This window comes from Pseudoliparis swirei, chromosome 6 (assembly GCF_029220125.1).
Source record: "Pseudoliparis swirei isolate HS2019 ecotype Mariana Trench chromosome 6, NWPU_hadal_v1, whole genome shotgun sequence".
NCBI classification, from domain to species: Eukaryota; Metazoa; Chordata; class Actinopteri; order Perciformes; family Liparidae; genus Pseudoliparis; species Pseudoliparis swirei.
Window position 1 is genome coordinate 19,181,300 of NC_079393.1, and position 14,619 is coordinate 19,195,918.

General features: G+C 45.5%; 1 protein-coding gene across 4 annotated transcripts in view; it reads left to right on the forward strand.

The window, feature by feature from the left end:
- mob2a (MOB kinase activator 2a) overlaps window positions 1-13,336 on the forward strand; it is a 49,077-nt gene extending 35,741 nt beyond the window's left edge. For all 4 annotated transcript variants that reach the window (XM_056416849.1, XM_056416848.1, XM_056416847.1 and 1 more), the window contains exons 2-5: window positions 6,869-7,026; window positions 7,786-7,879; window positions 10,606-10,730; window positions 11,468-13,336. In XM_056416849.1, coding sequence (XP_056272824.1) covers window positions 6,869-7,026; window positions 7,786-7,879; window positions 10,606-10,730; window positions 11,468-11,790 — 700 coding nt within the window. In that variant the 3' untranslated portion in view covers window positions 11,791-13,336. The remainder of the gene's footprint in view (window positions 1-6,868; window positions 7,027-7,785; window positions 7,880-10,605; window positions 10,731-11,467) is intronic.
- Window positions 13,337-14,619: the final 1,283 nt, after the last annotated feature.

Below are 14,619 nucleotides of genomic sequence, written 5' to 3' on the forward strand. Positions count from 1 at the left end.
AGTGTCCTCTCGTGACGCGTCGCGTGCGGCTGCTTTCCCCACAGCCAGAAGCCGTGTTTACTCTCCGCGTTGAGTTGTATTCCCGACATCGTAATGTCGTTGTGTTGCAACGTTACAGCGGTCCAGGGACCCCCACAGAGGATATGCTCCACTGCCGCCTGGAGCCCGTCTTCAGACCGAATGGAGGAGACTTCTGTCTATATCTGTTTTTACTTTACCTCTTTTAATCGGCCGGAAAGATAAAAAGACAAGCGGTCTCCTCTTTAATCACTGAAGTATTAGGATGCTCTGGTTTCCGGGGTCACAGCGATGTGCCAGCCGGTGTTGTTGGGGGTCGTGGAGCCTGAACGCCTCATTCCTCTTCCTGCAGCTCTCGCTCCTAACAAGACTCGACAGGAGCCAGAGAAACGCGAGCCCGGCTCCTCGTGGAGGCTCCTGCATTATTTAAGGCGCCTAACGAACGTTTTAGCTGAAACAATGTCAACAGGAACATATCTTTAGACCACAGCGCAAATAGTCTAAACGTGTCTGTTTTAAAATAGAAATAAAGGAGCACAGTATGTTATGAGTGTTATTAATACGAATTTAATCATATTTACACTGTTGGCTACGTCAGAATCGAAACATGGAGGCAATATGTTAAACACATACTTTAAGACTAGAACCGAACTGTCTGATGATTGTTGTCACTTTTTTGTTCCTATTAACATTATGTTGGTCTTGGATGGTTTTCTCTAAATGGAAAGCATGTTTAACCTATATTTCTAATGTAAATTCATTATGTTTGCTGTCATCTAAAAGCCACAATGTGACCAAGCTGACATGCACGACCCAAATAGGAGCGTTAACAGTGTGTCTTAGTGTGTGTGTTAAACAAAGTAACACAAACAACAACCCCAGTCATGATTTAATCCCCATGGAGACCCAATGCTATTCAAGAGGATATATCCAAGTCACAGCGGTTTGTGAACCAGTCAAATATTGAACCCAGTTTGTGTGTGTGTTCACCCTGTGGGTGTCATGCGAAGAAGACATGCAGTCGTCATTACGACCGTGTTCCTCCAGGGGCCGGCCGTTAATGCTTTGTTGAAGTTTCCTCTTACCTGCGGAGTCTGGGGACAGGTGTGTTCTCAGGCAGCCGCCCGAAGGGCGCATACCTCCAAACCCATTGTCACCTGTGAAGATGTGGAGAGCGATAACGAGGAGAATATCCACCATCTTAGGATCTCTTCAGAGATTGCAAGCGGGACGTAATGGACGCAGCAGAGTGATTGTACAGTATGTTGTGTCTGTTGCAAGACCTGCAGCGGGTTGAGACGCGTTCTGCCTCTTTTACTGGGAACTCAACCACCTTTAAACAATCGATTGCTTAACCAAGAAATTCCCATTTAAGATATTTGCCTGGGAGGGACACAAGTATTTTTTTGTTTCACAAATGTGACGTCTTAAAACACGTCATCAAAGTGAACAAGGTTGCATAGTTTGGGGGTTTTATGAGGGGGTGGGGGCGCCGTGGACCTGTTTATAGCTCCACTTTAACCACTGAATGGTTGAATACCATTGGCTTGGATGCAGGTATGAATACTAGACTGGAAAAAAATAGCGTATTATCGCTCTTAACAGTCCAGTCAGTCCCTTGAGGGTAAATATGCAGTTTCGTGCACTCTAAAATGCTTTTCCAGAATAGTCGGTTTATTGCTCATCTTGGCTTCTTGAATGCTTAATGTGGGGAACAAATCCACACGCACCCATTCCCTCTTTTTTTACACCATTTGATTCAGCAAAGATTCCGATGGACGGATTGGAGCGAACAGAGTCGCTACGCTCACATCATCTCCGTAAATCGCTTCATATCGCGCCAAATCAATGTCTGCGCTAAACTTCTTCCACTCGGGTCCAACCAGGGGGCTTGGTCTCATCTCCACCCCAAACCCCATTTCCTGTCACACATGTGCGTTGTGATGTTGATGAGGCTCCATTATAGAGCAGGCAGGGGGTCCTCACATACTCTGTGTGTGTGTGTGTGTGTGTGTGTGTGTGTGCTCCACCTTTGCTTTAATTCCCATCTACTGATTTACAGTGCTGCTGACGCCCCTGGTGATGCTACTGATTAAGTGGTGGCAGCTGTGCATTCTTTTGTTTTTATTTCCCTCCTCACTGAATCGGGACCCTTTTTACAAACACATGATCAACTCGGGCAGAGCTGTTGCTCTGAAGGCTTCAGCTCGGCCTCTCGGTTAGTCCGTCCTGAACTCCGGCTCGTTTTAGCCCCATAATGGCTGCTGTGGTTTAGCTTTGGTGTGTCTGACTGCCTGCGCTCCTCTGTCTGTGGTTTTTCAACGAAAAGAGCCGTTGACTCTATTCAACTTGATTCCTGAAATAGATTAGGAGGCCAGGCTTGTTGAAAAGTGATCCTCCTCACTGAAGCGGCTCTTTTTGCTAAATGGCAGAATTTATTCACCCAGCTCTGGTGTTATCGGCTGAGATTAGAGCAATATATTGTTGCTATTGATGATTTATTGCAGTTTTTGAAACCCTGAATACTGTGAATCAGACGATCGGTTGACGAGGGGAGAAACTTCATGACATTTTATTGATTCAGTCTCTGACCCATCAGGCATTTGCTTAAAGGTCAGGAGTGTTTGATTTTATGTGGTGCCTGTTATCTCTCATTCCTTATCATACACTATTGTTTTATAGTTTTACAAATAGTAGTTCTGTATCGGGGTCAGGTTGAGACAAGGAAACCATATCTTTGTGCTTCTTGTTCCAGAAACATAACAGAACTGTCCTGTTTTTTTAAGAGATTTTTTTCGGGTATCTGAATTGCTGCTGCAAATTAAGTTCTTCTCTGAAGTAAAGATTTCAGATATATGATAAGTGTGCCCTTCCCAAATGGTTCATTTGTTTTCCAGTTGCAGTCCAAGTATCATGTCACTAGCTGTCTGAGAGGAGACGGCAGACATCTTGGGCGGTTCTCCTCGAATGAGCTGCATCCATTTGGCAATCGATTCAGACGACCAATCCAAGCAACAGTTGTGCAATTTCGGGTTTGGCTTATGAAAGAGCCGCAGACTTGCCACGGCGTTCGTGAAACAGGTTTCACAGTGAAGTTGTGTTCGATCACAGAGGGCACCAAACGACACACAAAATGAAAACTGGTTTGTAATGGCCTCGTGTTTTGCTGTCGACTCGATCACCAAGTATGTGAAAACGTTTGAAAAGTGCCGTTTCCCCTGTTTGAAGCGTCGGCGTGTCTGCGTGTGCGCAGATTGAATGCTCGGCTCTTTAGTTGCAAATTGTCGTATGTTCGAGAAAGCACTTGAACTAATTCTTCGGCGTAGCTGTGTCCCGTGGCCTCGAGCGATTCCAGGATGAATCGGAAGCCGGTTGTGGTCGTGAAACGGGTTCGGCGTACCTGCCAGAGGGCTGCTCCTCTTTACGCCAAGTCTATTTTGGAAGTGTATTCCGTGTTGTGCAGCGGATGTATGCGCCAGTGAGAGGCCGAAGAGAGACGGGTTTGACACGTTGAATCCAGACGGCGAGAACACGCGAGTCGGAGACGCGCGCCGACGCAAACGCACTCGCCCGGACCAGACGGGACTCGCTGCTTCTGGATTTCCTCGAGGTCTCCGGTGGGATCGGGCCTGTGACGCAGCTGTTGTGACCAGCTGGGTCGGCCCGTTGAAAAGGGAGAGGGGGCGACAGCCAGACGCGCGTGTGTGTGTTCATGAAGTCGTACGTGTGTACTAATTATTTGGGTACTGGTGCCGAATGGTGCAAGAGGATAGGAGTGAGTGAAGACGTCAGCGGGGTGGGGAGGTGGTGTCGCCGGTAAAAGTGAAAGGAATCAGAGAGTCGACGGACAGAGTTGAACAGTTGTCAGGTCAGTCACTCCTCAGCGCTGACCTCTTGTGTCACCCAACTATACAACCCGTATTGTTCCTTCTATTGCAGATAAACACCAACATGACTGGCTCCCGGTTCAAGCCCCCCCCCCCCCCCACCTCCACTTTTTTTTAAATATTTAATTTGTGTATTGTGTATGCATATATATTGTATATATACATTTATATTTTACTTTGTATACTTCTTGTATATATCTATATCTTTCATCCCTGTTTTTTATATTTTGTTTTATATTTAATTTTTTATTCTTGTGTGTTTAGTTTATTGGTGCTGCTACTGCTACGACAAATTTCCCCTTGGGGATTAATAAAGTATATATCTATCTATCTAAAAAGCCACTTTTGCACATCTCTCCTTGCTAACTAGCTAACTCAGTCTTCTGGGTTGCGAGTGTGTGTCCCCGTCTGGTCGCTGCTGGTGCCAGGCTGGCTGTGGCCCTACCACCGGCTCGGAGACATGTGCCTGGCCCATGTCTCACTTCCCCTCCACTACTGCCTTGATCTGGGGAGGGAGGGAGGGAGGGAGGGAGGGAGGGAGGGAGAGAGGGGGAGAGAGGCTGCCTTTTATGGCAAAGACTGGCCTGAGAGAAGTTCACCAAGAACAGAAAAAGCTGTGTGTGTTGCTGCTAAAACAGACGATGTACGTATGAGGGGAGGAGTGCTGGCAGAGAGGACGTTTTCTTTATCCTAAAATAAACTAATGGCTCCAGAATTTCACCTCCCCTTACCACGCAAATGTTCGCAAGAGGTGGAGGAGGTGTTTGTTAATGGAACATTATGAAATTGCTGAGGGAAAGAGGCAGGAAATGGCTTGGTGAAAGAAAATGTTTTCAAAAGGAAAGAAGGGGGGGTGAGGTGGGAGTTGGAGAAGCACTGATTTGAACCTTTTTTCAGAAGTCTAAAGTTGTTCTTCCCCTAAAGGGTTTAGCAGAGCCGACGGTGTCTGTGGATGAAGCTCCATCTTTGAGTAAAGCTCTTTCACATGATGGAACATGCAGCTCACAGCGCAAAACCTAACGGACCACATGAATCCGTCTGCACCCTCATGGGCGGGAAGAGGTCGTCTGTTGTGAGGAAGAGAAGGAAGCAGACAGACGAGGAGAAATGAAACTAATGATTTAAAAAACAGGCGTGGGAAGGAACCTTTTGTATAAAAAAAACTAACTTTTATTACAATTTTAGTTAGAGTAGAGGTCAAGGAGTGAGGAAATGGGAAGCGAATGGAACAAGACAATGGAAAGGAAAGGGGGGGAGAGACCGGACAAGGTCAGAAGCATTTGACCCTGAACAACCAGCTGGTTGGACCGATGAGCCATGAAGAGGAAAAGGCACCTACAAGCCTAAAAGAAGACAATAGTATGGTAAAAGAAGTAAAGAAGAAGACGAAGAAGAAGAGGGGCAGGACCGACCGAACGAGCCGAGAAAGAGGAGAAGATGTCTGAAACGGAAAGTGTCCACTCATTAATAATTAGCCAGCGGTGTATTCTGCGGAGGCCAAAACGTGCTCCGGAGCCGCGTGTTGGGAAGAGCCAAACACCTCGACCAATCATTAGCCAGCCGATGGGAAGCGAGCGGCGCCGCGAGCCTCTGAGCGTGGCCGTGCAAGCGTTGGTCCTTCAGACCAGGAGGCCCGAAGGCAGCTCACCGCCACGAATATCTCTGTTAGTTCCCATGGATATCAGCGGGGCCGGCCTCGATCTACCTCCTCTCTCCTCATTCCTTTCTCCCCCCCCCCCCCCCTCGTCTGTTCTTTCCTGTCCATCTAAATCTATTTCTAATGCCTCTGGCTGAATGTGCACCGGTCATTGCTACTTTCCAGGAAAGTGGGGTGTATTGAAAGTGAGTCTGTCTTGACTGAAAACAATGTCCACGAGGCTCTTCATTAGTGCTGTTGGAAGCGCTCTCCTCAGGAGCTCCAGTCTTCTGGGAGTGTGACCGGGAAGGAAATGGGGGAAAAGCGAGAGCCAAGAACACATTGCTCAACCATTGTGTTTGGATAGAGGGTGAGCAGAGAGGAGGGATGAGAACTGGAGGTTGGGGGGGGGGGGGGGGGGGGCGGAAATGGGGTTCAACAACAGCCCGATAAATTCAGGGAGCAAACTGAAATCCCCTCGTCCTTAAACCAACCCAAGCTGCAGAGCCAAGATGGAGCAACGTAAAGATGGGAACAGACATGGTCCTCGCCGGGTGAGAAGAGCTTTCAGAAACCAGCGGAGGAGGATTATAGTCTGGGACTGTGCCAGACAACGGTGCCTTATTTATTTGTCTCACTTATGTCTCGAGGCTTTTTCAACCTTTGACCCCAGATTGCACCGACGCAGACGGCGAGCAGGGCCCGGGGGAGGAGAGGTGGCGGCCCTGGAAGTGCAGGAAGAGTGTGACATGACATCCCTGTGCGAGAACTAGCAGTGGAAGTACAAGGCTGGGAGCTATCGACCAAATATTAGGTCAGAGATCAGAGTTGAGGGGTCGAGCCCAGCAACTGAGCACCTTTGTCTGGTCTCTGCAGGCAGTTCGGGGAATGTCACAAAGTCTATGTTCTGTTACTTTTTAATTTTTGTGGGAATTTGAGAGATTCAGTCGTCGACGCTTTCGAGATCTCGCGCTCTCGTCTCTGTGCGACCTTCCGTCTGTGAGTTGCTGTTTGCAGAACCAACGTCTTCCGCACCAACTGTCGGCTCGGCGGTTAACTACCTGAATGTCATGTGACATCATTGCATTTTCAATTCAGTTTATTTTATATAGCCCAATATCACAATTTAGAAATTTGCCTCCGAGGGCTTTACAACCTGTACACATACGACATCATGTCCACCTGTCTGGAAAATGTCCAGCAAAGACTTTGCATTTCTTCCCATTCTATACAGATTTTAACAGGAAAAGTACCATTTGCATCACTGTTGAGCACTTTTCAATCTTTTATATCGCCCCCTCAACCTGTCCCCCTTCTTCTTCTGCAGGAAGTCGAAGGCGAAGCCAAATGGAAAGAAGCCGGCAGAAGAGAAGAAGCAGTACCTGGAGCTCGAGTACACAAAGATCCGCGTGGTGGATTTTGACCTCAAAGAGCTGGTGGTGCTGCCCAGAGAGATCGACCTCAACGAATGGCTCGCCAGCAACAGTGAGTAACTAGCGTGGTGGTCAGTGGTCTGAAATGATGTCGTGGAGGGTGATGTCCAGAGAACAGAAGCCACGCTGTTCTTACCAGGGAAGCAATTCAACACGGTCATTATTCAAATATGAGTTTTTTTTTTTTATATGAAATATATACTTTGACAGTCCAGCCCGTAACATGATCCAGGCCTGTTCCCAATAACACCCCACGCCACTTCTTTACACACCGTGCTTTAGTGCCAGCCGCAGTGACGGGTTTTAACTCTTAAAATGTATAGTTTGTCTTTACGACCATTTTCACTTTGTTGTTGCTGTGAAGTAAATTAACTGTCTGCAAAGAAAGTTATTCAGTTTTAAAGAGTCGCCGTACGAGAACCATCTCAAGTCTGCACACGTCGAACATACACAACTGATATCTTTGACTGGGAGATGCATTTCTTCTCACTGATTACGCCCCTTTTTTCCCCCAATGCCTCGTTTCTGCAGCACAACAGGTTGCGTAGGACTTTCCCTCGTGACAGAAATACCTGTTTCGACTTTCAGTGACTGGAGCGACGTCTTAAATAGTTGCGAAAGGTTCAGCCACCTGCCGTGATTTCCATTTTTCCGAGGCTCACGCGCTGTTGATGATGTGCTGGATTAGCATGTGACTGTGCTCTCACCCAATGATCACATGGTCAGACACACGGGCCTCTTGTTGTCTTCCCGTGCGGCGCGTGTCAGACGTTGATCAACATTCTCCTAATCCCTGTTTTCTCTGCCACAGCGACAACATTCTTCAATCTCATCAACCTGCAGTACAGCACCATCTCAGAGTTCTGCACCGGGGACACCTGTCAGACCATGACGGCCTACAACACGTAAGTTATCTCCGCCGTGTTTGGTTAATTCATTACTCGCCGTCCGGGGCCCAATAGTTTATTCATCATAAATTGGTTAATTCATCAAGGGACGCTTCCCCGGTCAGCGAGGGCCAATCACGACCCAGAGGGTGCACGCAGGTGGATGGAGGTCTTTCAGGTCCACGTGGCGTGCTGCAGTTCATGGAAGTACGTTCCCAAGATGAAGTGTTTATTTACATTGAGTACGGCACTATTCAGAGGATTGATTCACTTTTTATCCAAGTCTTAAAACTGTAATCGACCATGAGGAGTTGGTTCAATCCAGTGGGTCTTTTTAAATCCCTCTTTACACACACAGGTTTGAGTAAAACCTTTTATTATTTGTTGAGTTTTGTGCCATAAATCCTCAGAAAAAGCCCCTCTCCCATTGTACCTCCTCAGTGATGACATGAGTATAGAAGCAAAACAGGTCAGAAACGTTTGGTTGATTTTTTTTTCTTTCTTTACAAACATGGGCTCGATTCTTTGGCTTTTTGCCTCCAAATAGCTTCCGAGCATCCAGAGCAGCTGCTTTCGGCTCTGTTTGAGTCTCTGAGCGGAGCGGCGGGAGGCGGGCTAGCTTCACCGTTCATCCCCTGCGGTCCAGCCTGTGTTTCCTGCTGCCTCGATGCAGACCTGAGGTCAGACCGTTAACAAGGTGTCCGCCTGCAACTCGTTGGGGAGGCTCCAGCTTCATGCCTCTCTGAAGTCAACACACAGATTATACAAATTTTAAAAAAAGCCTGATGATTTTAGAGGGTTGTTAAACGGTGGTTTTATTGCTCCCGGCATTCCTCTGGAGGTGTTGATGTAGAAAGCTAAACAGACCTCTTCATGGCACGTTAGCAGAAGGGAAGGTGACTGCCTGTAAGCGTTTATCGAACGAGTTCGTCCTGTCGGGGCGTCGCCTCCATGTGTGAGCCCTTGTCTTAGAGGCCGTCGTTCCCCCTGTGTCTACTGAAGTCTGGAAAAACCTGATTATCAACACTTTGTGAAACCGCGGCTCTTAACTCGTTACAGAGCAACGACGCGCTCACCCTGGTTTAAAAATACGACGGTGACGAACAACACCGCCGTCGAGAAATGACACGTGTGACGGTTGCTCTGGAAGACAATCGGGTCGCGAGCTAACCTCCCTCTCCTCGGGGCTCGTTTCCACCTGAAGCTGCTGCTTCCAACCCAACAGCCTGGGAGGTGCAAGAAGAAGCAAATGTGCTTAGCTTGCGCTTTATGAATATTTGAGAGTGGTGCAGATCAGCATGTTTGTGTTTGCCCCGTCTGTTGACCTGTGGACAACAGAGCCGCTGGCTTAGAAACACACGCGCAGCTTCAGTTTCTCACGGCTCCATCCCGGATTCAACAAAAATGTTTAATGCATTTTTTTGTTTGACGTCAACTCGATAAAAAAACTGTCTTTCTGAGAAGAAGCCCACCGTTTCTGAGTGTACCTTGGCCACTGCCGGCACCCCACCCTTTCCTGACCGAGCAGGACCTGGCACCCGCACCCCCCCTCTGTGGTGAATCTGACTGAGCCAGTCACAGCACTATTTCTGGAGGAAAATGTTTCCATAAGAGTGTGTGTGTGCGTGTGCGTGTGTGTGGTCTTTTCTTTAGCGTTGGGTTCTTTAATTTTGGATTTGGTTTGCTTTCCTATATTTAGGAGTGTGCAAAACATTCAAGTTTTCATTTAGCTCAATTGCAAACATTGAATTTGTCCACCTGAACATTCGCCATTGGAGAGTCAGTCGGTCTTAAAGTTCTCATCGTTGCTTTGGTTACACCCTTTAAACTGCTACGAGACATCATAAAGCCACATATCAACATATATTTATTGTTTTTCCCCACATGGTCCAGTGCCACCATTTGCACCATGGTGACATTTATTGATGCCTTGATCTATAACCTCTAAAATAATAATACAAACAATATATTGGAGGTTCAATATGTATAGATTTTAACTTTTTACTGTAAATGCAGTAGTTTCATCATGTCTGGGTGGGTATGTCGGGGGGGGGGTTGCTATCTGGATGAAGAAGTGTCTGTTGGCTTCTCACACAACATCTCCTGGGCTCGGGGCGAAGGACGTTGACCTTGGGATAACTCCGCCCCCTTTTCCCACGCGCCTTGTGGCCCGCAGCCATACGAGTCACGCTGCACCTCGACTGCGTCTGTTCCAGTGTTTACGTTCCAGAACGACAACAGAGAGGAAATGAAAACACAACACCGTTTCCTTTGTTCGCTTCAGCCCCGTTTCTCTCTCGGACCTTTAACGATTCAGGTGATGAAACGTCAACTTCTCGACCGGCCAGCCGACCCTCGGCTGTAATGGAGGTCGGGCCCCTATGTAATGCACCAGGATGGTGTGAAAAGCACTGGTCTGTGGTGTCACTGGACCTAAACGGTGTCATCCAGAACGGGAGAGGTCGCATCCGATTCTGTTTTTCCCCAGATGAGGAAATGGGGCCACGTGATGCTTCACAATTATGTCTCACAGCTCTTTATGTTTTTCTTCCTGCTTGAATTATTCCTTTGTACTCCGGTTTGTCTTGGCTTCTGCAACCACGAGCATTCTTTTGAAAACATTTCATTATGATTTAATTCAAACTACATCATAGTAGTTCCTCATTGATAATATGTCTGAAATGCAATTTGTTTTAAATGTGTACGTGACGATTGCAATGTTTTCTTTCCCTTGGTCTTTGTAGAATATACTACTGGTATGACGAGAGGGGGAAGAAGACAAAGTGCACCGCTCCACAATACGTCGACTTTGTGATGAGTCTTTGTCAGAAACTGGTCACAGATGAGGAAATCTTTCCTACAAAATATGGTGAGTGTCCTCTGAAGGTTTCCTGTCTCCTAGAAGTAGCTGGCGGTGCACTGCTGCCCCCTGCTGCCCCAGATGGATGAAATAAATTATTATTATTGTTTAGGGCCGGATCCTGCAATCATTTTCACTCTCAATCTGCTGAGTTATTATCATGAAAAACATCACAAATTGACATAGTGATTGTTTGAGCAACTTATCAATTGATTAACTTTTCATTTGAGCTTTTAAATTATTCAAACAATTTAAGTGATTAAAGAACAAGACGGGTGATTTATATCATGTTTTATTTATTTATTTATTCATTTATATATATAGATATTTATTTGTATGTGTATGTATGTATATATATGTATTTATTTATTTTTTAAATAGTTTTTATTGTTAACAAATCCCCATGAAAAGACCAAAATAATTCAATGTTCTATTCTTTTTGGTCATAGATCTCCATTATCAATTATTAAACTATTAAAACACCGCAATATTACACAATATTATTGTGTTTTGTGCTGAAAATAATCCCAAACTAGTTTCCTTATTGAGTAATGTATTGTAAACACTTCATTAGTAACCCATGTTCATGTGGCTCTACGTGTAGCATTGTACAGAAAGCATTTAGAGACTAAATAACACGGCATTGATTTTGCTTGTTGACGATATCAAATATTCAACCTGCTGCGGCCTCGTGGTGACGCCTGACCCGGTCTCTCCTGGTTGTGTTTCCTCTCCTCTCCCTCCAGGCAAAGAGTTCCCCAACTCCTTCGAGTCCTTGGTGAAGAAGATCTGCCGGTACCTGTTCCACGTGCTGGCTCACCTCTACGGGGCGCACTTTAAAGAGACGGTGACTCTGGAGCTGCAGGGCCACCTGAACACTCTGTATGCACATTTCATCATTTTCGTCAGGGAGTTCAACCTGGTGGACCCCAAGGAGACCTGCATCATGGACGACCTGTCCGAAGTCCTCTGCGCCCCCGCCCCGCCACCCGCGCCCCCCGCCCCGGCCCCTTCCTCCCCGGCCTCGGCGCCCTCCCCTTCTTCACAAAACCACGTGACGGAGAGATGAGCGGGGGCCGGCCGTGAGACAGCAGCCCCGGGGGTAATTGAAGATAAGATAGACGAGAGAAGGAAAGACAGCCTGGCCCCCTTCCTCGATGCCAGCAGGACTTGCAGACCTTCCACTACCCTTATATTTCGCTATGACACCGACCGACCAGCCGGAAGGAAGGAAGGGTGGGGAGGGGTTTTGAGGGGTTTGGGGTAGCGGGGAGGGGTTTGTCACGCCTGCAGGAATTGGCGTGAGCATTCCTCCCACGGGCGAATCCCTCCCATCTTCTCTGCAATTTAAACTAGGAACATAAAAGTATGTGTATGTTTTATTTTTGGTTTTTATTTCACCTTTTATTTTGCGTTGAAGTTGTATTCAGTTTAATTTCGTGTTGTGGGGAGGGGTGCAGTGTGGCCCCCCCCTCCCCCTGTCCTCGACCTAACATGCAGTACAGGAAGGGGCTTCTGCTTCGCTTCAACCGACTATTGTACAGCGTTGTTCACGGGAGGAGACGAGGCGTCTCTCCTCACCTGCAGCCGTGTCCTTCCCTCCTCCCTCCTCCCTCCTGCAGGGGCACGCCGCTACGCTGGCCAGTAGGGAGCCACGTTGCTGCCCGGCGGGGCGATACTAGCCAATCACTGTTTGGGTTGTTTATGTGGGGGATGATTGAAGCGCTTCCGACTCAGGACCTAAGAGAATATGTCACTGCTGCCAGAGAGAAGTTAGTCTCTATTTCTTTTTTTTCTCTTTTTTTTTCCTCATTCTCTGTTCCTTGTTCACCAGACGGCTCAGCCCTGTGATACGGCAGATATCGATCGTGTTGAACTCCAGTATAGTCACATGATCACCTGGTGTCCCAGGACATGTCCCAGAGCCCACCTGTAGAGGGCAGCAAACATAATGAGAAGGCGACGGGGAGACGGTGGAGAAAATATAAAGATTGTATGATAGATATTTAATCTGATCAGAGTGGAGACAGCCTGGGGCCGCCATGAGGCCGCATCAGTCGTCTGCTGGTGCTCAGCATAGCAGCAGCCACTGAAACCCCACGACACCGACTTCAGCTGCACAGAAGGACAAAGACATGATGTAATGTCTGCAGGCCCAGAGAGGCCCACTGAGAGGGGGGGGGGGGGGGGGAGCTGCTCTGCTGTTTAACAGTCAGCAGTACTACCAGTGCAAAACTCAAATGCTCCACTCCTGGTTCATTATTTCTACCTGTCCTGTCTAAAAAATTGCTTTTTTAAAAAGATTATCAGAGGAAAATTAGTTCAGAAATAATAACAATAATGGTATCATTACACATGTATAGAAAATGCACAGTCTGCTTGGACTTTACTGTACAAAGAATCACAAGTGGGTTCTCTCAGACATAGCCTTCGTATGGAGGAGGATTGGGTTCATAATTCTCCTTTTTTATTTATTTTTTATTGTAATTTTTTTTTGCAGGGTTTTTCAGTTCTGGCTCTTGTTTTTATGTATTTTAATTATTAACTAAGTTAAAAGCAATTTAATATTTTAAGCTCTGCGGATTATAATCTAATAAAAGAGAAATGCCACCTTGCTTCGGAGTCGTGTGTGTGTGCTTGTGTGTGTGTGTCACAGAAAGTAAATATTTCTAAAGTGTAATCTCCTCTTATAATGTTAGACACTCCAAGCTCCACTGAAGTAGATACCGTTACAATTTCATATTTTACACAGATTTTTTTTAATTCCTGTCGGTTTCGAAGATGTTTCCAATATCCGTTTCCGTTTGCTACAATTTATAAGAAGTTTGAGAGGAATATAGGAAGAAAAAATGTATGAAAATGTAATGAGAAGTAAACCCCATTCCAACTCTGTCTTGTATCTCGAGCGAAGCTCCGTGACTCCATACTGTGACTCTTCAGGTTGGTTGTATGACCCTCGAAGGTCAAAGCCATTGGTCCATCCTTTTGTAATAATACATGTGTGACCTCAACACCTTATTGCTCAATAACAATGTGTAACATAAGTGTCAGAAATCCTATAAAGATATTGTAGACTTGTCAAATAAATTAAATTATATTTTAGTACAGTAAGACAAAAAGTTATAGACAGTCATAAATTAGTTTAGTATTGTGTCAGTGGTGTATACTTTCATGACATTATCATAATATAGTATGTTGTAAAAATGTGTCTTTAAAAAAGTCATATATTTAGTATGCAAAGATTTAAGTATAGAATGATATGGAAACAAAAACAATCCTGCAATATTATCACTGAAGAATCTAACTGAATTATACAAAAAAGATATATAAATATAATATAGCTTGTCATAAACATATCTTTAAAAATATAATTCATAGTATGCCATGACGATGTTAAAAAAACATGTAACTCATGTGTACGCAAAGTATGTCATGACTGTCAAAATGTAAGAGTATAGAAATGCAAAACGGTAAAAACTAACAAACAAAAATAATGTATGCCAAAAGAATTTCATAACCATGTCTCAAAATATCTTGGTATATAATACCATAAGCTTTAATAATAAAGTTTGCCATAATGCTTGATGCTACGTAATAAAAACAAACAAATGTACAATGACAAAAATGGTCATCAATTGTTTTAGTATATTATGCCTTTAAAAAGTCAGAAGGTATAGTATGACATAAATAAGTGATATAAATATCATCGTATAGTTTGACAAAAAGGTAACAAATAAAAAATAATAAACGGACTGATCAGGAAAACAGTGACAGTACATCTCAATTGAACTTCAATACACAGAAGAAAGATATTAACATTTTTATTTTTTAAGAACAATTTTAGAGGGGTGTTCCTCATCAAATACCCTGCAAACTCAAAGAGAAGAAACCTGCCGGT